The 25,739-nt window shown below is 38.1% G+C and overlaps 5 protein-coding genes and 1 long non-coding RNA gene across 7 annotated transcripts in view; 3 read left to right on the top strand and 3 right to left on the bottom strand.

The window, feature by feature from the left end:
* The window catches only part of LOC131693855 (uncharacterized), a 293,967-nt gene that overhangs the window by 15,940 nt on the left and 252,288 nt on the right, over positions 1–25,739 (bottom strand). The window lies entirely within an intron of this gene.
* On the top strand, positions 2,000–3,246 carry LOC131693861 (protein artichoke-like). The gene is made up of 2 exons (XM_058982085.1): positions 2,000–2,119; positions 2,186–3,246. The coding sequence occupies exons 1-2, from the start codon at positions 2,091–2,093 to the stop codon at positions 3,204–3,206; spliced, it is 1,050 nt and encodes a 349-aa protein (XP_058838068.1). The 5' UTR covers positions 2,000–2,090; the 3' UTR covers positions 3,207–3,246.
* On the bottom strand, positions 3,237–5,532 carry LOC131693858 (uncharacterized). Its single transcript, XM_058982082.1, has 2 exons — positions 4,875–5,532; positions 3,237–4,812 (listed from the first exon to the last, which is right to left on the bottom strand). The coding sequence occupies exons 1-2, from the start codon at positions 4,895–4,897 to the stop codon at positions 3,264–3,266; spliced, it is 1,572 nt and encodes a 523-aa protein (XP_058838065.1). The 5' UTR covers positions 4,898–5,532; the 3' UTR covers positions 3,237–3,263.
* On the top strand, positions 19,170–20,718 carry LOC131693859 (uncharacterized). The gene is made up of 2 exons (XM_058982083.1): positions 19,170–19,216; positions 19,291–20,718. Exons 1-2 carry the CDS (start codon positions 19,200–19,202, stop codon positions 20,603–20,605), a joined length of 1,332 nt encoding a protein of 443 aa, XP_058838066.1. The 5' UTR covers positions 19,170–19,199; the 3' UTR covers positions 20,606–20,718.
* On the bottom strand, positions 21,008–22,851 carry LOC131693860 (leucine-rich repeat transmembrane protein FLRT3-like). Its single transcript, XM_058982084.1, has 2 exons — positions 22,794–22,851; positions 21,008–22,726 (listed from the first exon to the last, which is right to left on the bottom strand). Exons 1-2 carry the CDS (start codon positions 22,823–22,825, stop codon positions 21,439–21,441), a joined length of 1,320 nt encoding a protein of 439 aa, XP_058838067.1. The 5' UTR covers positions 22,826–22,851; the 3' UTR covers positions 21,008–21,438.
* LOC131693865 (uncharacterized) lies at positions 23,624–24,899 on the top strand. Its single transcript, XR_009306343.1, has 4 exons — positions 23,624–23,902; positions 23,954–24,103; positions 24,160–24,729; positions 24,830–24,899. It is a non-coding gene; the product is annotated as an uncharacterized LOC131693865 (long non-coding RNA).

The raw sequence follows: 25,739 nt of genomic DNA, 5'->3' as shown, positions 1-25,739 counted from the left end.
ATGTGGACGACAAATTTAAGAAGAAGAAAATGTCGAAGTTCGCCTCCAAATATGTCATTTGGCAGGCCATCTGCTCTTGCGGACTGAGGAGTGGGGCTTTCATGACAAAGGGCACAGTAAATGGCGAGATCTACAAATTTGAGTGCCTCGGGAAGCGCCTTTTGCCGTTCTTGCAGCAGCAGGACGAAGCTCCGCTATTTTGGCCAGATTTGGCATCATGCCACTATTCTAAAAGTGTCCTGGAGTGGTATGAGGCCAATTCTGTCCATTTTGTTCCAAAGGACATGAATCCGCCAAACTGTACGGAGCTGCGCTCGGTGGAGCAGTACTGGGCAATGATGAAGCGGGAACTTCGGAAGAGCAAGAAGACAGTCAAAGACGAGAAGGACATGTTAAGAAAATGGAAAAAAAACTGAGAAACTGGTACCGGATGACACTGTAAAGACTTTGATGGAGGGCATCAGGCGAAAATGCGTTCAATTTTACACTCAAGGCTCCATCGATTAACTTTTCTTTTGATTTTTGAAGTAAATGTATATATAAAACTACCCTAAAATTTTGGTTTGATTTTAAACATTATAAGAAAATTGGAATGACATTTTCGGTGTCGCAATAATTTCGTGTTCGCCCTTTACCACGTATACATGCCGGCGCACAAAGTTACGATCGACGGTGTGGTCATCGATTCAAGTTTGTCGTGCGTGAATCTACTGGATGGTTGTTTAATGAATTCTTTGCTCCAGTCAGCAAAGATTTAGAATAGCAATCTCACTTGACCGGACAAACGTGTAACGGGTGACCTTTGGCGAAACCGCTTTGTGCTTAATCCACCGTCTTATGCAACCTGTTCGGCTGTTTGTCCCGTGCGTTATGAATTGCAGTATTTCACTAAATATAAGCAACTGGGCCATTGAAGCAATCAGGCTCGGTGTGACAATTGCGCAGAGGATCATGAGGATGATTCTTGCATTGGGAATACTGAAAAGTGCGCATTATCCAAATGATCAATTTCCATGCTTGGCGTACAAATAGCGCCCGAGAAATCTACAGCATTCCATTGAAAGACGATCTAAGCATTTTCTTTGCAGAAATACTAAAAAGAACTACGCCACTCACCACAACAAATATTTATGATCTCCTGGATCAGGGAAACTTTTCTCTTCGGGTGCTGCCAGACATAATAGCTCAAGAAACGAAGAGATGCTGGTGTTAGAAATTTGATTCTAAAAATGTAATTTCCAACGCTTCCAGGGACACTGAAAACTGATTTGACATTTCCACCAGAGATTCAACGTAGTGCAGGACAAATTCGGCCTAAGTGGAATAGGGAGCAGGCTACTTTGTGGTATTGCGGAGCTCCTCTATGGATGGAGGAGACTTCAGTTAATTCGGTACGCATTCTTTTATAATAAATGATGTACCCTTATTCCAGCTCTTTGCTACAGCTTCACTGCCCATGACCACATATTTCTTCAACTTGTATTTCTTAGAGAAAACGGGCGATATTCATTTTAGAACAACACCATTTATTGTGAATAAATCTGAATGATAGGGTAGTAGCGTGGCTTTATGGTGCCTTTGATGGTATCTCAGATATGCGTGCCTTTGATGTTTATATTTTTTTCAGTTCGACTTTTGAATAATACTTTGGAATGTACCTAGAAATGGCACAGTTATCCTGACTGATTTTATGACTTATCTTCCCTTATTTTATAAAGTAGATCAAAATTTCAACGCCGCTCTAAGGATGGCGCCGTTGGCGGGTGCCAACCCGGCTAACCGCATGCTACGGGCCTAATAATAGGCTATTAGTGCTCCCAACACAAAATAGTGGGTGGCTGATAAAGAATGAAGCAGTCCATTAATTATAGAATCTCTGAAGCTGGACAATTCGTAATCTCACCAGGATGATTACGACATCATCCTTTACTTACCTCTCATCGCTTCTAGCATCAGCTCGAGTATGATTATTATTCCAACTGCCCTGCTAGTTCAGTGCACCGATGATCCAGCGATAAGCAGTACATCACCTGATTAGGCTCAACGATCGTTCGCTTTTCATTCAGCAAATTAAATTATACCAAGTTGCAATGCAAATATCCGCGAAAAAGTTGATTTCGTATGTATAATAAGAAAAGCAAAAAAGGAAAAACTAGATCACTACAATAAAATTACAAATTTTCAGTCTGGTCACGTTAGCAACCCTCCTGCAAGCAACGGCCGCGATCGAGTACCGGTGCATCGATCGGCACAAAAACTACTGCGTCGTCAAAAACGTAACAGCGGAGGCATTTCCCAGTTCAGTGTTCCCAGCGAACGAAACATCTCTGCTCATTCAAAACAGCACCATTACCAATTTTAGCGAGCAGCAGTTCCAGCAGCTTCCGACGGTGGAAAACTTGATGATACACCATTTGAAAATCGAACAGCTTCAACTTGGAAAATGCGATCAACTAAGGACACTGTTTGCAAGCTACAATCACATCTCGGAACTGGAGGCAGTCGAAGGTCTTCACTTACGCAATCTAGATCTCTATCAAAATTTGCTCACTAACATAAGTGCAGTGCGAGTGCTGACGGAGTTGGAACAGCTGTACCTTAACGATAACCTACTGGAGGTACTCGAAATGGACACGTTTGCCGAAATGAAGAGTTTGAAGATTTTAACTCTTCACCGGAACCAACTGACGGCGATCGACACCCAGCAGGCCATTAATTTGCCTAGTTTAGAGTCACTATTTATTCAGCACAACAAGTTGATCTACCTGGACACTGGACTGTGGAAAATGCCCGCTCTAAAAACGCTAGATTTAGGTGACAACGATTTGGCGTTTTTGTTTACATTTCTCGAAGAGTTTCCGTCGCTGCGTGCGGTGGAACTGTACGAAAACGATTGGAATTGTGCCTGGCTTAGCAAGATAATGGATCGATTGGTGGCTCGAGGGATTCAACATGCGCAAGCTGACCGATCCTGCGAGGGCGCTCTTATGGCCGACATTTGCTGTCTAATCGAGGGTGCCAGTCCCGATCCGATGATGCTGCTGATTAGTAGAACTGCCCTTGTAGATGATCTGAATGATCAGCTAGGAAATCAACGCCAGAAGATGGAAAGCCTAAAGGAAGCCCAACGAAAACAAACTCACAAGTACGACGAGATGCAACGTAAAATCGAGAGGATGGAAGCTTTCTGCAGGGATGAGTTGTAGTGTTTCGGATTAATTGATGAAAGGGTAGTGTTTCCAAGAATTAATCTATTGTATCAATTAGTCGTCAATTATAGCAATTTCATCGATCATTCTTGTCATCATACTGATGTTTCCCCGTGCCTGATCAACTTCATGTTTCAGAAGTTCGCTCTCGCGAGATAATGTCACCAGCTGTTTCAGTACATCGTTGATTCGCCCGCGTTCCGTATTGATCTGATTTTTGAGATCTATACTGGACATATGATACTTAAATTGTTGATTTTCTAGGTGCTTTAACGAGGCTTCAAGGTTAGAGGCACTTTTTCCAACGGACTCCGGAGCGATTGAACTGTTCGGAACACTTTCGGGCTTACTGTTCTTTTCAGCCAACTCCGCTACCGTAGTAATCTTCTGCTCCAAGGATTCTCGCATTGAGCTGAGCCGCTCAACAAACTCTTCCAATTGCTTGTTCAATTCCAATTGTTTTTGCTCCAGCTTGGTAATGGATTTTTTATGATCCGTTACAACATCCTTCAGTTGGTTTGTTTCATCAATAGCCACTTTAGACTCCTTTTCTGCTATCTTCTCGTTCAATTTCTTCAAATGCTCTTCCACTAACGTAAATCGCTTCTCTTGAGCAGCCTCTTTAGCACTTATTTCCTTAGTAAGTTGCATTTTATGTTCACCCCACGAGTCTTTCATTTCTTGAACAGCTTTGTCCAAGTCCTTAATTTGCTCCCATTTGTCACCGAACAACTCTGGCTCAGAAATACCCAAAATTTTGGAAGCGTCCTCTTCACAGCAAATGTTCTGCACGACTGTCAGACCCTGACTGCTACACCGATCTGACGAGTCCTGATCAACTATAACCGACGATGAGGCTAGAACCATACTCATCAACTTCTCACACTTCCAATAATTCCCAGCAATTCTGGCCTGTTTGAGCTGTTTGAAACGCTCCAAACTCCCACTCATCCAATACAACTTGTTACCACTCAAATCCAGCTCCTTGAGTGAAGCTAGTTCCCATTGTTCAATATTTAAATCTAGCAATGGGTTCCCAGCCAGCGATAAGTACTGCAATTTATCCAACTGAAAAGTACCGCTCGTATCGAGCGTATACAGCTTATTGTTAGCGAGCGAAAGGTGCCGTAGATCGGACAACTTCCCAAACGTATCCATCGAAACTAGTTCCAGACCGTTCCCGTCCAGAGCCAATAAACGCAACTTGGTGAACCTCGGCAGAACCCCAATTTTGCTGAATTGGTTATTGGTCAAATTCAACGAAAGCAGCTCGTAGCTACGATCCTTGTTATCATCCACCAGAAGCGTATTGATGCGGTTATCGGTTGCCTCCAGGTGAACCATCTCCGGACGGATGAAAACCGTTTCGCACTCCACACGATTCATCGTCAGATCGAAAATTTTCTCCAACTTCTCGGACAGTTTACGGGTAAAGTTAGGGATCTTTCCGGATGCGATGGTTAGTGGATCGTTGATGTCGGGGAAGCTAGCCTGTTCAAGCTCCGTTTCCGATTCCAGAACCACATTGTTGAGGATACAGGGCTTCCGCGTGCTGCAGACGTACGTGGCGGCATGGTTCGATGCTGTACAAGCCAAAATGGTCCTGCAGGGTGGACCGAGAGTTTAGATTTGTTCAAGGTTAGGATTATTTGGGAGAGTACTTACAGTAGAAAAAATAATATTGCCATGACTAGGTTGAAGCGATGTCCGAAGGGGAACTAACTTCGTCGATGATTCCAAGTGAATTAGTTGTGTGCTTTGCGACAGCTTATCAACCAGGTCATCGGGACTGCGCGCTCAGTACATCTCTGCTGCAACATTGTAACCAATTTGATGAAGCAGCAAATTAAGCGATCGATTCTAATTTGTCGAGAGCTGATTGCTTGAATCATTACAATAGGGATGGTTCTGCTGTTGAAACCACATCCCATCTTTTTAGTATTTAGTTTTTTTTATTTATCAGGAAAACGTATTATAGTCGATGCGTATTGAAGTGTTGGGTAGTGCGAAAGTGAGAGAGCAGTCTAGTACCCGAATGCTTGCAGCGGCTAAGGTATCGAATAGAGACTTTTATAATGGTTACTGTATCGGTATATCAGCCAAACTATGTACAATCAGTTCATTGAGTTTTGATGTAGATGAAAGAAGTGGTGATAAAAGCTTTTCTGAGACCAAATATTTGTATCAACTAGCCGGCTTACTTTATAATTTAGTCTGAGCAATTTTACACAATATAATTACCAAACTTACCACTAAAGTCAATGTAACACCGATTGCTTCAATTCAGAGTGACATTGAATAACACTGAAATAAAAATTTGAAAAACTAGTGATTCTACAAATAGCTTTCCTATTAGTTCTTAGCGTGTTCTATTTCATGATAATAACAATACAATAAACAATAATTTTTTAAAACACCTATAACTTAGATTTTCTTAGAAAATGATGTAAGCCTTAAAACTGGGATTCCCACCTTTCATTTAGCCACTAACAGGTTTTAATAATATTCGTAGAACCGAAGTTGTTGCAATTAGTATAATTGGATTTCGCTGGAGAAGTGCTGCCAGCAACATATTGAAGAGTGAAAAACGAAATTTTGATATATTTATTTATTAATTTTTTATTTTTTTTACGTTTTAACGACATTCAATTAGCTAGAGATTACTGGGTAGGGAAAGTTATGAAACTTAGAGCCATAGTACTCAAGTGAGAGCAAGGATGTGAAGTAAACAGATCGGAAAACTAGAAGTGGCAGGGTCATTAGAACAGGCTTAATATCGTGCGAGCTTAATTTTTGCCTTCTTTATTTATTAAAATAACTTAGGGACCATCCATAAATGACGTAGCATTTTTTGAGTAATTTTTAACACCCCATCCCCCATCGTAGCATTTCGTCACAAACCTCTAAATACCCCCTGGTAATTAAGTAGCTTGACGGTAACTCTCCCCCCCCGTCACCGTACTTTTTTTAAATAAAAATCGATGTTAGTTATTCCCCTTTAAAAAAGCTCGACATGACCCCCTACCCCCCCCCCCCCTCGTCACACATCATCACAAAATGCAAAATTCCCCCTCCCCCATATAATGCTACGTCATTTATGGACGATCCCTTATCTGCGAAAAATAGTTTTAATGAATAGCAGGAGTCGTTATATAATTGAAGAACGTGAAACTTTCTGTGCGAATTTGTGCAACGGTTCACCAAAATCGTGGATGTGGATCGCGTAAATGGCTCACTGCACGAGCAGCCGCTGGTACCATAAGACGATTTCGCTAGATTTTCAGAGCAGCGTGCACTCGGTGTACGAACGCGAGTGACCGAAGGTCAAGAAAAAACCTGTTTTAATCCACCTAGAGGTGCAATTGTGCCTTTCTCATTGCTCCAAACTATGGTTTAGCTGGTTCGTACAATATAACATTATGGAAATGTCTTTCATTCTTATTCCACTTGGTAAGTATATATAAGAGCACCTTTTTGCATTCATCGCGGTATCGGTTTGAATCGGAGTTTTCTATGTGATCGCACTCCACAACCCGTAACTCCGGAGCCTGAAGTCGGATCCACACAAAATTCAACAACAGCTGATGGACCTTTCATTTCAAATCAAGTTTGTCAAAATCGGTTCAGAAAATTCCGAGAAACCGATGTGGACAAATCAACAAATTTTGTTTTGTAACCATACTCTTCAACTCGTAATCCGGAACAAGATGTCCATTGAAAATGAGATTCAATAGCAACCTATGGGAATATTATACCTTTCATTTGAATCTTAGTTTGTAAAAATCGGTTCAGCCATCTCCGAGAAACCGATATGGACATTTTGTTAACAAATCCGCACATACACACATACATACATACATACATACATACATACATACATACATACATACATACATACATACATACATACATACACACATACATACACACAGATATTTTGCGATCTCGGCGAAATGAGTCGAATGTTATATGAGACTCGGCCCTCCGGGCCTCGGTTAGAAAGTCGGTTTTTGGAGCAATTGCGTAATTAGCTTAATCAGCATGAGTTCAATGTTATCTTCATGTGATTATATTTTGAAATGTTGGTGGAATGGGTTTGAAAGTGGAGGGAATGGGGGGTTAGTAGAGTGGGAGTGGAGGATGCATCAGAAATCCTTCATCTTATTTCGGTATAGCGGGTGGATAAAGGAAATGCGGGCGTGAGGGTGGTCCAAGGGGAGGGGAGTGATGAAGGAGGGAGATGTAAGGGCAAGGCAAGGGGGGAAGGGCGGCGACGCAATACTCAACTGCATATTTTGCCTTCCATTTGCAACTTGGTTTGAGAAAATCGGTTCAGTCATCATCGAAGAACCGATGTGACTTTAATTGTGGAATATGCCCGGAATTCCGGACTTCCGGAATCGTCGATAGTGGACAATATATTCAAAGAATGTTTGATTGGCAATCAGTGATCTAGATCTGCGATTAGAAGTAATTTGGTGACCATTTCAAAAGTTTTTAGCCTCTGAGGTATTACGATTGTACCGATTTATATGGGAAATTCCAGTGTATCCTTACTAACACCCCTGTAACTCCGGAAGCAAGAGTCAGAACCGAATGAAATTCAGCAGCAGTCAATGGTATTACTGTATCTTTCATTTGAAATCAAGTTTGTAAAAATCGGTAGAGAATTCGTTGGGGAATGGGTGTGATATTAGCTTAGGAACTTGTCGGGTTCCCCGGGGGCGTCATGAACCGTCATAGGTGGCCAATGTGGTCAAAGCTGCTTTGATTGATCATTAGTGATCCAGACCCGCAAACTAGAGTAATGTTACATCAATTTTAATATGTTTTACATCATTTGAACATCATGGTGGTACCAGTTTATATGGGAATTTGCTGTGTGACCGCACTCTTCAACCCGTAACTCCGGAACCGGAAGTCGGATCGACTAAAAATTCAATAGCAGCTTATGGGAGCGTTATACCTTTCAGATGAAACTAAGTTTGCGAAAATCGATTCAGCCATCTCTGAGAAAATTGTGTGAGTTTAAATGACACACACACACATACACACACACATACACACACATACATACACACACACAGACATTTGCCGATCTCGACGAACTGAATCGAATGGTGTATGACACTCGGCCCTCCGGGCCTCGGTTAAGAAGTCGATTTTTACAGTGATTGCATAGCCTTTCTTTATATGAGAAAGGCAAAATAGTTCAAACCATATATGTTCTAGTAAAAGGCAAGAAAGAGTTAATTATAACTAGAATCTTAAACCGAAGTACGGAGAAAATATCTCAACGAATTCGTAAAATTTCCATTTCATTCTATCAATGGCTTGCACAAGTTACTTGATGACAATGAAGTTGATCTTTCTGTTTTTTAACCTCGGGATGACTTTTCTTGACAGTGGTTCAACTGGAGCTGTACAGATTGGTTCATGGAAAGGTTCTTTGGCAGAATCACTCACTTCAATTGCAAATTGGACGGAAAATGTCATCCAAGGAAACACTGCTTAACGCCAATTGCAGCGGGCCATGCTTCACATCATAGGATATGGAGATTTCATGACTGCGTGGAAACGAGTGTTTATATGTTCACACTGGAGATCGTTTATATATTTATTAGTGATAAAATGTTCACTTAAATACCGTGACGTTTATACAGGGTTTTTGGTTCATGATTAAGAATCTCTCCAGGAGTGATTTACTGTCATATTTGGAGCAAAAAATCGTTCTACACATACCATCGAATCTCAACCGTTACAGAGTTATTGAACTTTTTGTGTAAAAAACTTGTAAAACACCTCTAACTCAAAAAGTATACCTCGTATTTTAAATCTTTTAGTGCCATTGGAAAGGTGAGAAAATTTTCTATTGAATAATGTTCTCATATCTTTCAGATAATTAATTTTAATTACTGCACCTACCCGCAACGGCTACTCCCGCGCAACACGTTACCAACATATTATTCCCTTCCTAACACGGGGAAAACGCGAACGGAAAAAAACACAAAAGTCAGGTTTACGATTCTAGAAAAACATATATTACTCCTACTTTTTGTACACATCTGTATAGACTACCCTACTGTGCGATTCTTTTCGCGCCTAACTATTCAAAACTTAAAATCGATCTCGGTTGTTGGCAGCCAGAGGTACGCACAGTACATGGGGCCCAGCCTTGATCGAGTTAATTGAAAAGGGAGAAAAAGAAAAAAAAGCCTCGATTCTAAATCTTCTGAAGTTTATATAGTAAATTTCTTGCTTACTTCAGCAAGATTTCAATTATTGACTATCTATCCCTGTTCAGCATGCGATTGACATAATATTTGTATTAGTGTCGCATCGCTTTCTATCTTTCTCCTTCGTTTGTAGTTTTTATGTTAATGTATTCCTATTCTCCTCTACCTTAAAGTAACTCTTGCTGTCTTCTATTATTTTACGAAGGTTCCCCGAACGTGAGTACTTCCTAATTGGTTTAGTGTTAGTGAGCCTTCGGTTCTCGCTAGAACCTCGTGTTCTCCTGTTCTAACTAAAGCTATTCGTAAGCAGTTGAACGCTCTATTTCCCGAACATAATTATGCATTTGTATCGATGCGCTCACAATCATAAAAACGCCACGCCTATGTAAATAATTACGTTAATTAATATTGGCACAGCCAAATTCTATACAACCGTATAAACACCTGCAGCCGGTGTCATTGGAAAACAATCATTAGTTCTTCGAGCAACACAGTGACTCACGTTTGTTGTGCTATGTGCACTGCGACTTAAGCCGCTGCGTTTGCAAATTCGCTAGTGGCGAGTTCTTTCAGGTCAACCATAGACTTGTTGGTTGCGCATTTTTAGGTGTTTACTATTGTGGGGCTGTTCATTACTTTTTAGTATTTAAAAGTTAGTGTTTTTGATGAGGTTTTTGTTAATTTTCTCAAAATAATGAATTATGATTATAGCAATATCTATTATCCAAAAGTTGGGTTTGAGGACGATTCATAATTTGTTCTTCAACATAATATTCCTATCTCTTCTCGTTTCCTTGTAATTTGACTTTTAAACTTTTCCTGTAATTCACTTGCAAGTTGTTAAATGACTCTAATCTAAAAAATGTGCTCTATATCGCTATTATCAAGGCTTCATTGGAAAGCTGAGAAAATTACCTTTCGATGTATGTACAGATATCCTTTAGGTAAGTGTACTACATGACTTTTTACTAGTAAAATAACCTAAAATTTGCGTTTTTTGGTGATTTTTGTAATTATTCTAATTATTATTTAACTAAACTTATCGTCACTATTGTTCATTTGGTGCCCGTTAATATTATCTACAACTTGTTATTTGACACTTTATCTCTATAGCTTTTCATTTCGCTGCAATTTAATAGTTAACACAGCATGGCCTTATCACAAATGCAGTGGGTTCGAAGTCGTTGTTTTTGCATATGAAACGAGAAGATGAAAAAGTAAAAAAGAGTAAAGAGATAATTGAATGGAGTCAAAGGAAGAATTGTAGTACTTGCTGAGATGCATTAATTCCATGATAAAAATGGCGAAGTTTATTATTTACTATTTTAAGAAATAACGAAAATGCTAATAATAACACTAACTTTAAACTAATTGGCTCTAAAAGAATACTAAATTCACTTAACTTCATTTTTTCTCTGCAAAATTTTTCTGCGTGAATGATTGCGATGTGCGATATATTCACTACACTTTATACACTACAATTATCTTTTACTTTTATGCTCCTTCGAGTATTAGTTTTTAAATTTGCCGAATACACGGCTATTGGGAAATTGTCGAGCCGAATTGAGAGTGTATATTTTAACCCTTTTATGCCCAACTTTTTCTAGTGCATGCAGGTTTCAAAACTATTTTCCTTGAAAACGGTGAGATCAAGATACACGAAAAGTCTTTTTTCATAAAGATAGGTGCTTCCCTTGCAGTGCTAGAAGCAACTCAATTTTCGCCTTCCTATGCTCAATACAATTCTCCAAGCATATTTACAATAGTTCAATTACATGGAAAACGTAGCCAAAAACAGTCTAAATTGATAAGTTTTATCAGTTTTCAAAAATATTGCACCAAAACGAAAATATATGAAAAATTAATTTTCCGTTGTCAACGTAAACTGTTCCTGGCAGCACTGCTCGATCGGAACCCAATCAGATTAATAGCAATAACTTCAGTTCTAAGGCTGATCCTTGTAACTGTTAATACTCAAATGAAAGGCAATAGCCACCCCAGCCAGCATTTTTGATGGTATATCCAAGTTGCAACTGAATAATACGTATTTATATCCCACTAAAAAAGTCGCACAAAACGCAACAAATCGGCATATGCATACCAAACTGGAGGCGATATACGTACATAGCTATTGAAATTGGAATTCTAGTATGAAAGCGATTCTAGAGAATGTATTTACGATGGGACATGCGAAACAATCCCGAATTATATGCGATATCCATAACTAGTATAGGATTCTGGAACACGATATACGATTAGCTCTCATTCGTCGGTAAAGAAGATCAAAAACTAGGAACAGTTAACAGGCACATGAATCATCTCCAAAAAAACGAATGTCGGTTGTGAACCGGAGCCAAAACCCAACCCATAGAGGTCTCCCCTCTCATGTTAAGGTAGGATTCGAACTTACGACATTTGAATTGTAGGACAGGACTTACTACTTACACAGAACTATTATAATTGTCATATGTGTGACAATATTTCGTAATCATTTCTTATCGTCAAGTAGAGAAACCCTATTCCGATAAACGTTCTCCATATATGCAGCAATCTCATTTTGAAGATATGAGAAAAGTCGTTAGTAATTTCGCGAAATCGGGTTTCTTATATGTTGTGATATATTAAGTCGTTTATAACTTTTTGAAGTCATTGTGATGTATATCGAAGTCGTAGATATGTTCATGTTGCTTATTGACTATTCCTACACATAGGAACGACCACAATGACTTTATTAAGTTATTAATCCGACATTGATCGAAGTAAAATACGATTTAACTAGAACATTAATGCGATTTTGAATGAAAGGTCGTATTCAAATCATGTTTTGAGTAATATGCGATTACAAATCAATTTCTGCAGACTAAAATCGACTGTCAAAACGATTTTGACTCTTTGTAGACATCTTTACGAGTCTTTTTCTACATTGTTATACGATTGATGGTTTGCTGGGACATTTATTAGCCTTACTTGTTTTTTTGGCGAGCAAATCTTGCCTCAATCAAAAGTTATAACTATTTAAAAACGTTGTTGTCCACAAACAACATGGGCATGAATGGGTTCAACTTCGCGTGTATAAAGATCGCGGGCGTAGATGATCTTAATTGCATGTTCGTGTTTGTGACCGTGTTTGTATTATCGCGCAGAACTCGAGCGATTGTATATTATCGAGAGTCCAATCGCGGGTGTGTATGTCGCGGGTATGTAATTTCGCTTGCATAAATTTGTTTATACTACCGTGTAACCGTTTGCATATTCGTGTGGGCTTTTGAAAGATGGTGTGAACCGCGGTTTTAAGTATACGATTCAATTCTGCAAGGCAGCGAATGTCCCCATGTCACTAGAGCATCCGGCCGTGATGCTCTGAGACTTCTCATGTATATGAGTTGTTACTACGAGTAACCTTTGAATCTTTTCATAATTTCGGACGAAACAGCTGGTGGGTTTTTCAACGAATTTATACCATGCTTGCACTAATCACTCGTAAAAATGAACATTAATTTTGTATTAAATTTTGAAGTGGGCATGATTTCTATAAATAAATAAACGCTGATTTTCAGAAAATATTTCGAAGGTGACGTGAAAAAACGAAATTTTCCTGCCTATTTCAGAGAGAGCCGTTAATATGAGGCATCTAGTAGACCCAATCGAATACTGGGACGTAACATAGTTCAGCGTGTCTGTTTTCTGCCATTCGTTGCTTGGGTATGAACTGGTACATGCGGAGGGTAAAAAAATTAACTTCGGAAGTATTGGCATCAAACCGCACACATTGGAATCAAGTACACATTTTTTGGATGTCAGTACCGTATGCATCCGTTTCCTAGCTGTGTCCAGGGTTGAACTTTCCACACACGGTGTGTAAATATTGTCCCTGAATATATGTTTTAAGAAGGTTAAATCAAGCCGAAATTCTGGCTGGCTCTTGTTAGTCTCCGGTTCCTGTCCAGTGACACAACCGATTCTAATTAGAATCGGTTGAATCGTTGGAGCAGGAATACTAACGAAAGCCAGCCATAATCCCGGTTCATTTTCCGGCTGTACTTACTGGGATGAAAAAGTAGCGGGTGAAATTCTAATGTCAAAAAATATTTTCAGAGATTTTTTTTGCAGATGCCTGTTTTTTGCATGCACCTTTGATATTTCGAGTTATTTTTGAATTACGGACAGGTTTGGCTGAGTCTGCGCCTACTGATGTGTGACTCATCCGAGGGTGTTAACAAAGATGTCAATTTTAAAAAAATCAGGCATTTTAACACAGGATGAGAAGCCGATTATTATGATGCAATCGCCTCCAAGGACTGAATGCAGTATTTAGTCTGTTGAGCTACGTGCTAGTAGCTGGGAAAAATATCTCCCACTCGAAGATTTTTTCATTACCAATTAAAATAGCCCTTATCAGCGCTAACAAACTGGTCAGAATAATGAAAATTTGATTTTTTTTTGTTCGACTATTATTTTTATTTGGATGAAAAGTTATATACACAATGAAAAAACTGATTTTAAAATATCCGACTGTGGCTCGTCCGTGATTGGTTCCCGCTAATTTCATGCATTGAGGCGCAAATCTTGAATTGAATAAATTGTGACATCAGTCGAAGCTCAAATCAGTCGTCGAATCCAAGCACCTGCATTCTAGAGCTGGTGGTGTTGCAATTTATCGAAGAATCACTGCATCTACTATGATTAATGAAATTGAACTAAATATTCCGATTTTTGTTCTGGGAGATTTTAACATAGACAAGTGCGAAGCAGGAAAATATTAAATTTGTTTATTTCATGAATGAATTCCTAAATTCATAAGTTACTACACTTGGATAGGTACATGCTTTGATCTCGTGTTTGTCAAAACCGTCAATACAAAACACTGAAGATGGATGGGGTTTGCTCAGAAACACAAATAATGTTTTCGTTTTATGAAACTAGCGGGAATTCGGTGCTAGCTTAGTCCTGTGACTAAGTTAGTGTCGGATACTGACGAGACGAATTATGTGTTCCGAAACTCCGTAACTACTAATTTATATATTTTTGATTTGACCGAAATGTGCACGCGTTCAAGGAGCAATAATGTTCATCTTAAGGTTGTGACACAAAAACTGGTTGATTCAAGCGTCTTTCTCGAAAAATATTAAGCGTCTGATGTAAAGTGTTCAAACCGAAAGTCATCTTACTTTAAGATTTTGAAAGCAAGGCAACAACAGACCTTTTGTGTAATGTTAAGGTTTATTTATACATTTTTTTTCAATTATGCAGAACCCCACTTATGAGCATTTAGCGACAAAATTGTCTGAAACAGTAAATTCAATAAGATTTTTAAAACTAAGACTTGTAGTTACTCACCTCTATTTAAGAGCTCAATTGGTCAAATGAGTCATCAAAAACTCTCGATATACCAAAAGAATTTGAAATTAATCCAAAAATTTTAAATTTAAAATTTAATATATTTGGTTTGTCGTTCATTGATACAAAATTTATAAAAAATCATATTCAGATACGAGATGATACAGAAAAACATTTTTGTAAAGGGGTCATACTCAAATGATTTTTTTCGGCGATTTTCGACTACCAAGGCCAGGGATGGAAAAAAATGAATACGATTTACAATTCTTTCAAATACGGCCTTTAATCAACATTTTCATTATAACAGCAAATTGCGTACATAACAAGCCCCTTCTATGACGAATATAGTGTTAATAGTTTTGTTTTGAATTTGATATGTCATGGAGCATGAAGAGAAGATCTCTCAGTTCACAATTTTGCAGCTTCCAATAATTCGAAGAAGCATACGTTCAACTAAATTGCTAAATTGTGTTTGATTGATTTCGAAGAGAAAATTTAACTCTGCTACCAAACTAAACCAACTAGTTAGCAAGAATAGCTAACTAATGTAGCAAGTTAAATCCGCATACAAAATCTTTTCGTTTTGGAGGGGCGTGAGATTTTGAACGTCGCTTCCTGAGCGTAACGATTTTATTTTTATTCTGGAACTATTTTCTAGAAATCAGTTACAACACTCTTGTAAAATATTTTATGGTATGCTAACACACCAACACAAATAAAAGAATAATTCATGTTTTATAGGATTATGAATGTTTTCGAATCCAGCATAGTGTAAAATCCAACCAAAACCCTTATTTGAAATTTGATCCATGTTTCTCATTTTTTATTCCTACATGGATATTTTTTATTTTGTTAAAATTTCGTTGATCTATTTTTTCAAGTTGTGGATTGTATTTGCATTTCTACAATTGTAAAATTCTGCCTTTTTTATCTATTTGGATACTTTTATTTTATCCATCTTTCTACGTTCCTTACTTTTGCTTTTTTCTATTGCTATCACTATCACTTACTTTAATTTATAGTTTTTTCGCTGTTATTGAATTTTATTCGCAATTTTTCGAGAAAATTCTGCTTTCTTTATTTTTTTTCTTATTGTTTCATATTTTAATACCCTGCTTTTTTATTTGTTTCTTTTGTCATTCCATCTAATTTTTACTACATTTATTCTTGTCATAGCCTTTTTCTATTTCATTTTTTTTTCATATTTTTTTTGCTTTTCCAAAAGCAATTTTACTTTTTCAAATTCATTCCAATTTGTATTATTGTTTAATTTTTTGCCTTTCTACTATTTTCTTCCTCATTTTCTAGTTTTTAGCTTTCCGTTTATCGTAGTTTTATTTTTTCCCATTGGTCATTTAATATAATTTTATTTTTTTTTATTCCTTTTTCTTAAGATTTAATTCATTATTGTTATTTCTTCATGTTTTCCATTTAACCTATTTAGAAAGTACTTTTTCTGTTGACCATTTTCCTATACGTTAACATTGATTTTTTTATTTTTCTAAAAAACATTTCATTCATCTTTTCATGATACTATGCGCACTTTTTCTTAATTATACATTTAGTTCGTTGTTTGAATTTATTTTAAATTTCATTTCTAGTGCTTTTTCTATTCTTTAAATAATATCCATTTTATTCATTTTTTTTCGTGTTAATATCTTTATTTTTTTGTTTCTATAGTATACCAAGTTGGCATTTTTCTACTATTTTTTGTTTTCCATTTTGTCTGCTTGCTCCGTTTTTATTCAATACTTCCAATTTTCTTTACTTTTTCGTCTTTTCATCCTTTCAATTTTCCAGTTTTTCAAAATTTTCTGGATCGTCCATTTTTTTTAAATTGCTCTATGGTTATTTTATTCTTGTCTTTTATATATACTCTTCTAGGTTTATGCATTCCTAATGTTTTTTTTAATTTTTTCTATTGCTTTAAATATGTCTTGTTTTTAATGTTAAATAAATTTTATTATTCTTGATTTATCGAGATTTTCAGTTTTATGCTTTTTTATATTAATGTTGGAATTCTTTTTAGTAGTTTTTTTTCATGTTCATTGATTCTAAATTTTTTTCCTTCTTTCCTATCGATTTTTCATTATTTTCATTATTTGTTCAATAATGTTCGACTTTTTTAATCTTCGCAATATGTTTTTCTAGTTTCCTGTTTTCCTTCATCAATTTTTTATAGGTTTTGTTGTGGTTTTTCTCGATTAAACAATTTTTTGACAATGGACATTAATTTGCCAAGTTTCAGTGAACACGACTACATCGTAATCGCAACTGGATAGCTGCAAGCGGAGTCGAGAGATTTTAGTCCGTATGCCTCTGACGTTCTGATAATATATCGAAAACAGGCGGTCAGATGACTTGGCATTCAATGTTCTTTCCGCTGCGTTGGAAGCTCTAGGATTATTCGCGGTGCAGTGACTCGAGCGACTAGAAGCAATTGACATTACAGGAAGTGAATGGCTCGAAGAGTACGCATACTTGCCTGCAACAGAGGTTTGGAAGACCCCATCTCCACACTCGAACATATTACCGTATACATTCTTTTAATATTTAGTTTTCCTATTGCTTTTTTAATCTTTTGCCGTTGATCGCCGTTTAGATATTTTTAATTTTTGTGATTACTACATTTTTAATCTTTTATAAATACTATTAACAAAAATGGCGCTTTTCAAAGTCACCAAAACTGTCCAAGAGGTATTAAAAACTCCCAAAGTATAAAAAACTCTACGTTTTCCCCTCATTGGTACTACAAACAACTAGAGCAAAAAAAAATGGTACATGAACTTAAAATTTCAGTGTACTATACAAAATATCTGTGAACTCCAATGAATTTCAAACATTGACTTTTTTGTACTCAGGCAATATACAGTGGTGGGGGCCCGTACGTTGGACCCCCCGGGCCCGTATTTTCTCTCTGCGGCCCTGCATAGTGGGCTTTGTTTCGTTAGCCCTAGTAGGCGGGGGATCAAGTTACCACACGATTTTACAAAAATCTCGTTTTGGCATGATTTTCAAAACTGTTCATATTACTGACAGTATATAGTTTTCCGATTTACACATTATTCACAGCTCTTACAATTCGAATTAACTACAAGATGGCGAATTTAGTTGCGAGTATTTACTACAAATGTAAACAAAAGTCGCACTTACACGTGACATAGGTGTGTATTGCTGACAAAATTTGTATGGCGTGTCATAATCGTGCTTGGAAAATTTTCCATAAAAAACATCATTTATTAACATTTCAATATTAATGCGTAAAAAGGGCGAAAGTGTTTTTTGTGAACAAAGTTGTTTCGCTCATTAGTCTGCTGCAGAGTTGAATTTCATAAAAATATACGTTAATGTAAATTTTTACTCTTCGTAGAAGTAATTTCAATTGTTTTCTGCTTTGAAATTAAAAGAAACCATCAAAATAAAAGTTTGTTTACACATCTTATTCGCCCTTTTGCAAATTTGGTATGGATTTATTCATTTGGTCTATAAACAATCGGTGAGATGCATTTTGAAGGAAATGAGTCAGAGAATCTAGAAAAAAATAGTTATGTTTGGTTAGTGTTGCCAAATATGCTATTTTTCCAGTTTAAAACTCAAACTGCATTTTTATCACAATATGTGTAATTTTTTTTTGAAAATGATTATGCCATTGTGTTTCTCAGCTAGTTTTACACATAAAAACATCTTATACATCAAGATAACTTGAGGGGATTGACAGAGCCATTTGAAGCAAAAAATTAAAAATTTCTCAGCACGTTTCTCGCTATACATCAGTAACCAAGCAGAATGTCAACATTCCGAAAACGCCACTTTGTAGATATTTTTTAGACAAGTGATGTGGCATTATGATTAATTCCTTTATGATTAAACGCAATATTGTGGCTCATTCATTACACACTGTGCAGCACCGATTTGTGGATGTGCTGATTTTATCGAGCGTTATCGTTAGCGGATTGAGAGAGTTAAAAGCATAACTATCATTATGTTGTTTGCTAACGGATAGTCCTACGTCAATATGGCGATCATGCCCGTGACGTTACCAACCACTAATTTTTGGATTTTTTTCTCAGAGTTACAAAGGTAGGCTCGCCAAAAATATCCTTTTTAATTCATGTGAAATTTGATTGTAAAATTAAGAAGCATTTATGCATTTGCTGGTTTCATGTTAGTTTCAAAAGAACGAATGCGAAGCATTACTCAATCAAAATATGATATGATATAATATTATTCTCAGAAATTCACCAAACCCTATGAAGAGTGCTCTAATTTCAACACTCAACGGATGTTTTCCAAACAAAGCATTTTAGATCGCAACATAGAAATAGCTGATAATTCTGGTTAGCTCTTATCGCAAATTGCAATTTTCCTTTCAGTACTTAGATTCAATTCAGAGCTTGCGGACTGCAATCCCAAAAAAATGAAGATTGAACTGTGGTAAGATATCAGTCGCATTTTTTTCTTTTGTCATGAACTTAATCGAAATGTATATTCGTATTTCCCTATTTTAGCCTTTTCATTGTTGGTCTTTCCCTGGTTCAGCGCCAGATTGAAGCCGCAACGACGACTACGTATGCATGCGTTCGAGGAGAATCCTTGAAATGTGTCATTCCAAGTGTAATAATTTCCGAGGAAACAACCGATATCCAACTGCCAGATCTGAACGGTAAAAGCACTTTACAGATCAAAAGCGGAAACATTTCCCATTTCGATGAGCGATTCTGTAGTCAGCTCGGAACAGTTACCAAACTGTATGTAGGAGCGCTGGGGATTAAGCAGTTGCTGCTGAAACCGGAACTGGTCGAGGTTAAAGCAGATAGGAACTCGATCGAGTCGTTTCAGTTGAAATCGGACGGGGAATACAAAACGGAAATTTTGGATTTGAGCAAAAATCGTCTGACGAGCCTGGATGGGTTCGAAAAATTATCCAACGTAAAGGAACTTTTCCTCCAGGGAAATCTACTTGCTACGGTAGATATGAAAACTTTCGAAAAAATGACTGCACTGGTGACGCTGAACCTCGGTGACAATCAAATCTCAGAGATCGTGGCCACCAATATGGTAACTTTACCCTTATTGGACTCCATTTCATTGGTTGATAATAAGTTAGACAAACTAGTTGTCAGAAACTGGGACTTCGAATCCCTTACCGATCTGGACCTTAGCTCGAATCAGCTTGTCCACATAGAAGGCCTCCAAGACGGATTCGCTAGCCTCAGCGAGATTGCTTTAGCTGGTAATTCATGGTACTGCTCGTGGCTAGCCGATGTTCTGAACCATTTCAACGCCAGCTACGTGACCGTGAAAGATAGCGACAAGGACTGCGAAGGTCTGTCGCCAGCCAATATATGTTGCGTAGCAGAACACGACGCAAATGAAAAGTATGACGAACATTTTCAAAAATTGGACAAGCTGGAACAGCAACAAACCTTTATGCTGCAGAAATTGAACAGTAGAGTTAGTACGTTTGAAAATGAACATAAAGATCGGTTGTCCAGAGTGCAGAGCCAACTCGTTGAACTATTGAAAAAAGAAGTGACCAATATTCCCATTACGGACACTGATAAAACAGATAAGGAAGCTTTCTTGTTAGTAAAAGAGAAGTTGGAAACCTTACAGTCTGACTTGGAAAATGAGAAGAAGAATTTTGAAAAGCAGATTCACGAAAATAACGGCAGTCAACGCAAACTCGGGATCTCGATCGTCGAGCTTAGGCTTGCTTTGGAGCGGGAAAAAAAGAAAATGGTCGAGGTACAGCAGCAATTTGGTATGCTTAAAAGTTATGTAATTAGCAAGCAGGCAAAACGGAACGGACTGGCTCCATAGAAGATTTTTTATAATTGTGATGAAAATTCGAGTAAGTTGCCATATTTAATTGTTTTGACGAGAGAATGTCATTTTATTTTTAGGGGCCGCAATAAAGAAATACATGCAATAGACCCTTTTTGTTCTTTATAAATAATAGAACACCACGAAAATATGAAAGAAACACACGTCTGGGTAATCTTGCGTCATTTATGACTATTTCTATTATAAATTAATATTTCATGAGCTTGAAACACATACAATTTTAAACCTGAGTTTAAAATTTTGTTGAGCACAACATTTTTTATAAATTGATAATATGTAACATTCCACCATCACATGCGGCGTCACGACATAGTAATTTTTTAAATATTCTATGGGAATCCCCATGCTAAAAATAGTTTCGGCAGTTCTTAGAGTCGTCAAGCCATTAAACAATATTTAATCAAATATGCACATTGGTGTTATATCGTTTCTAGAAAACTTGCGGCGCCTTTCCAGAAATTTTTCTAAAATGGTTTTCGAAAGAAGGAATGCAAATAGTTTGTATTGAAATAGTAAATAAGAGCAGATATATATTTTTTTAAAAACATGTACATATTTCTATGCAATATTAATTCACAAAGGGGGAAATTGGATTAAACCAATATGCGCAGTAAGGGTACAAGACCTAACTGGAATTAAGTTTGATTTTTGTGTTTCGAATTCATCTCGTCAGTAACTAGCACCAACTGGGTGTCTAGTTAGACGTTGACACATGTTTAAATACATCATTTATTTCGTTGAATTCGAAACACAAAAATCAAACTTAATGTATTTCTATTTTTTATTGGGTCGATCTATCAATACCAGCTTTAATTACCATCAAAGCTTATCTGATAACGCTCCATTTCGTCCTTCAGATTTTGAATGGTTTTCATGTCCGCAGTAAGTTTATTCTTTTGTTCCATCACCCGATAAAACAAATTAGCGAATTCATGTGCAAATTTGGCATGCTTCTTGCCAAGTTCACGCAATTCATTCATTGTACCGTGGACTTTGGCTAGCATTTCCTCCAATTCGACCTTATCATCCTCGGTTACCATATCATCCTCATTGGAATCGGAAAGCTGTGACCAGCGTTCTTTTTTTTCGTCTACAACCCTTTCCACTTCTCTCAACTCAGTATTCCAGTTTCCCGCAACCAGCTCCAACCGTTTCGTTAAGTTCTTATCCATTTGTTCATGGGCTTCCTCTAACAATTGTATTCTGACCACCAAATCGGCGAAGCTCGGTTGGTCAACGGAGACATCGCTAATGCTACAACAGATGTCCTCGATTGGCATAGCATCAGGGCATTCCCCGTCCTTATCCACCAGCGTGATAAACTTTTGGTCGATCTTTTCCAGTGCACTTCTCAGCCAGAAACAGTTCCACGAGTTCCCAGCAAGGGCAAGTTTCTCCAAACTAACAAACTGGGTAAAATTTTCCACATCCACACTGACCAACTGATTGTTGCTGAGTACTAGCTCGGTTAGTTGGGACATTTCCCAGTTCGTGACGCTGAGCGTAGTTAGATTGTTACTGCCGAAGGAAAGCGAGTCCAATGCCGGTAATTGCAATTTGTCCGAAGTGCTGATTTTGCTGATTTTGTTCCTGCTCAGGGACAGCTTCCTAAGGTTGTTCATCAAGGCGAAGGTGCTCATTTCAACAAATTCCAACTGATTTCCATCCAAACGTAGTTCCTCCAGAAGGGTTAAATGCTTCAGATCTTGCAAAGTATTCAATCTGTTATTCATTAAGTTAAGATGTTTTAATTTATATAGTTTGGGTTCTTCAGATGAATCCACAATCACATGTTGAATGAGATTTCCTTCGGCACTTAAGTGAATAATGTTCGATTTTATCCAAAGCGACTTGATCTCCAGATGACCTAACAGCAACTTGGTAATATCACCCAGTGCGGCGGAAAGATCGTTTGAAAACCGTGTGATGTTTCCGCTTCGGATTTGTAAGGTATGCTTCCCCGCAAGGTTCGGCAGTTTCGGGACACGGTAGTCCACGAAAATTACATCCTGCAGTGTGCAGATTGTCGATCGTGAATTTTTGCATGAGAGTGGTGGTGGTGCGAGAATGGCTTCCGTCTGTGACGGTCGGAAGAAACTGCTTATACAAAGAAGATATTTCTAATGAGTTTTTTTTTATTAATGTGCTCTCGATTGATACTCACGAAAACGAAAGCAGCAGTAACTGGAACAACATCTTCGTTCGAATACTTGTTCGGGAATGAAAATCCAACTGATAGTGCTTTGAATTTGTGCGAAGATGCACTTGATTTAGCATTATCGACACTTTGCTGATAAGCTCATCTACTTTGTAGTTATTGGAGGTTGTCGATCTGATCACTGGGGTGCAGTTCAAATTCATACCCTATTACCCACTGAGAATCCCAAAAAATTGTTCCAAATAGTCCAACATGGCTCTAACGATGAACGTCTGTTGAACGATTTGTTATACATCGTCCAACGTTGGTCCAAATTTTGGAAAATTTTAGAACATTCTTTTCTCTGGGGGTTTGTTCAAGGTGGTCCACAGAGCCTGTCAGCGTTAAATTAGGCAGTGAGTAACAGATCCGCTTGGCTTTTACTCTAACATCATCCCTTTGGTTTGCAACACGCAGGTTTCTTCTTCTTCTTTTCTCTGATCGAAGCTGCCATCTGTCAGCTTTAGTTTGTTTTGGCCCAGTAGCTCAGACTATATTGCCAAGAAGGTTTCGCGCATTCCAATGTCAGTACCAGCCTGAGCTCAGCCTTACCGCCACTCTGTCAACACCCTTACAGAACAGTGCAGCCATTGTTTCGCATACATAGTTCGACGAGAACATTTCAAATGGGCCGATAAACAAAACGTTAAGAATTCCGGTTAATACATCAAATGGACACTAACAAAGCTTTATACACACCTTAAATAAGCCACCTTAAATCGCCGATAACCGTCAAATCAAACCATCCACTTCAACCGCCAAATCAAAACCCTTGACAGCGAGGGGAAAAAGGCCTTTCGAAAAGCGCCGCCGAAAAAATAAGAAACAGAGCGATCGAAACAGACTCACACAAGCGAGCACAACCAATGCTGCTAGAAACCGCCTCAGTTTTGTTCACTACCGCCAAATGAAAAAAGAACGCCGCTAAAGCCTGCCGAACAATTTTCACTCCGCTTCGTTTTTGTGCCCGCAGAAGCGCGGGTAGTAAATTTAGGGTGCACTGTGAACCAGATTAAGCAGCTTTGAACAGTCTGGTCTCATCAAGCTGGGATTTAGTCTCCCGAGCGACGGAAGAGGTAAGAATGTGCGCACTTGAAAAAACCCACCTAAAGCAGTTCAATTTGCAGCATTCAACTAACGTCAGATCGAAAAGACGCCGTCGAAGTTCCCTCTCCGCCACTTGAAGGGCATTCGAAAGACACCAGAGTGGAAGTGCCCATAGGTAGAGCGACTGGAATTCCGAATTTACCGCGAGAACGAAGACCACTCATTCAAGGGTGAGTTTGCGGAAGGGAAGCGCAAGGCGGAGGACTAATTGCCGGTGCCCAATAAGGTCTTTGTTTTGGCTTATTTGCAGCTCTTCTGTCTGGCAGGATCGCCGAATCTGGAGCACGGCGGAAACATACCGGAGGTGAACGTCTGCATTGAAACGGTGGTAGCTAGCCACATCACTGAGTGTAGGACTCTCAAGGATCGCGCATGTTCGGACAGCAGGCACTGGGAGCCGACAGCCACTGAATGACAAGTAATGGCGAACGGCGCGGAGAGCGAATAGTGTCAAAGGGGAAGCAGATAAATGACGGTGCAGTAAGTAGTAGGAGTGTAAGAAAAGTGCAGTAGGAAGAAGAGAAAAGGCATGAGAAGAGATTAGGGAGGAAGCATAGAGGAAGAGAGAAAGTAAGAAGAAAGAAGCCATGGGAGAGGCCTATATAATGCCTTACAAAATGTTGACGTGGAGTTTTCCTTTCTCAGAACCAATTTTCATTTACCATTTCGCTTAGTCGGACGAGGAAAGTGGTAGCTTTGCCGAATCGTTCGGACGTGTCTTTGTGTTTGCCTAATATTTTTAAAGTTTGTCAGTGAAATCAAGTGTATTTAACAGGAAATCCAAGCTAATTGTTCAGTAAGTTGTTTCTTCTATTAAATATCGGTAGTAGAATATAAATCGGAGTAGCGATTTTAACATCCTTTTTCATAAACTTATGCGTGCGCGAATTGAACAGCCAGAACAGAAAGTATACAATTTGTTCCGCTTAGGCGCCATCTGAACTTGACTAGCCGATGCAACGATTCCATTGACTGATGATAGACGAGTTCTTCGTAGAAAAGTCAGGAAGTAAATAATTCAGAGATAGACGCTGGTAAGATCGCTTTATATTATTTTTCAATGCTTATATATATATATATATATATATATATATATATATATATATATATATATATATATATATATATATATATATATATATATATATATATATATATATATATATATATATATATATATATATATATATATATATATATATATATATATATATATATATATATATATATATATATATATATATATATATATATATATATATATATATATTTAGCCCGAATATTTTGCTTATAGTAAATACTCACCAAAAATTTTTTATTCTGAATGTGCGAATATATTGCACATATCCAATTGGTAGGTGGATGCATTCGCGCGATGCTTCTTACATATGAAGGCGACCTCAACATTGTCTTTCATCTCCAGGGCTACGGTTAGTTGGGGAATCTTGCTAGAATATGAATGAAGTTTGGGCAGCATTGGGCCTCCAAAAAATCACAATTCCGGTACTAACTCCTACGAAGCACCCTAGCCCAACCGGAGTGCCAACCGGGATCTACACCAATAACATTTTGATTACGGCATGCTGGACACCGATCACGATTTGGGCGGCGACTTTGGTCTGACACTCGTACTGCTTAGCTCCCTGAGTACGCTAGGGTGACACAGTCTTGAAACAACGAGTGGGCTAACGGTGCGACTGCTTCCGCCCCGGTAGAACCATGACAGGCCTCCAGCTACGTTCAAAGCTCATCGCCAGACTCGGTGATAGTAGATTCAGCTGAAACATCCCTGATTAACGCCGATCC

Source organism: Topomyia yanbarensis, chromosome 3, assembly GCF_030247195.1.
Source record: "Topomyia yanbarensis strain Yona2022 chromosome 3, ASM3024719v1, whole genome shotgun sequence".
Taxonomy (NCBI): Eukaryota; Metazoa; Arthropoda; class Insecta; order Diptera; family Culicidae; genus Topomyia; species Topomyia yanbarensis.
This window is presented reverse-complemented; position numbering and strand designations above follow the sequence as displayed.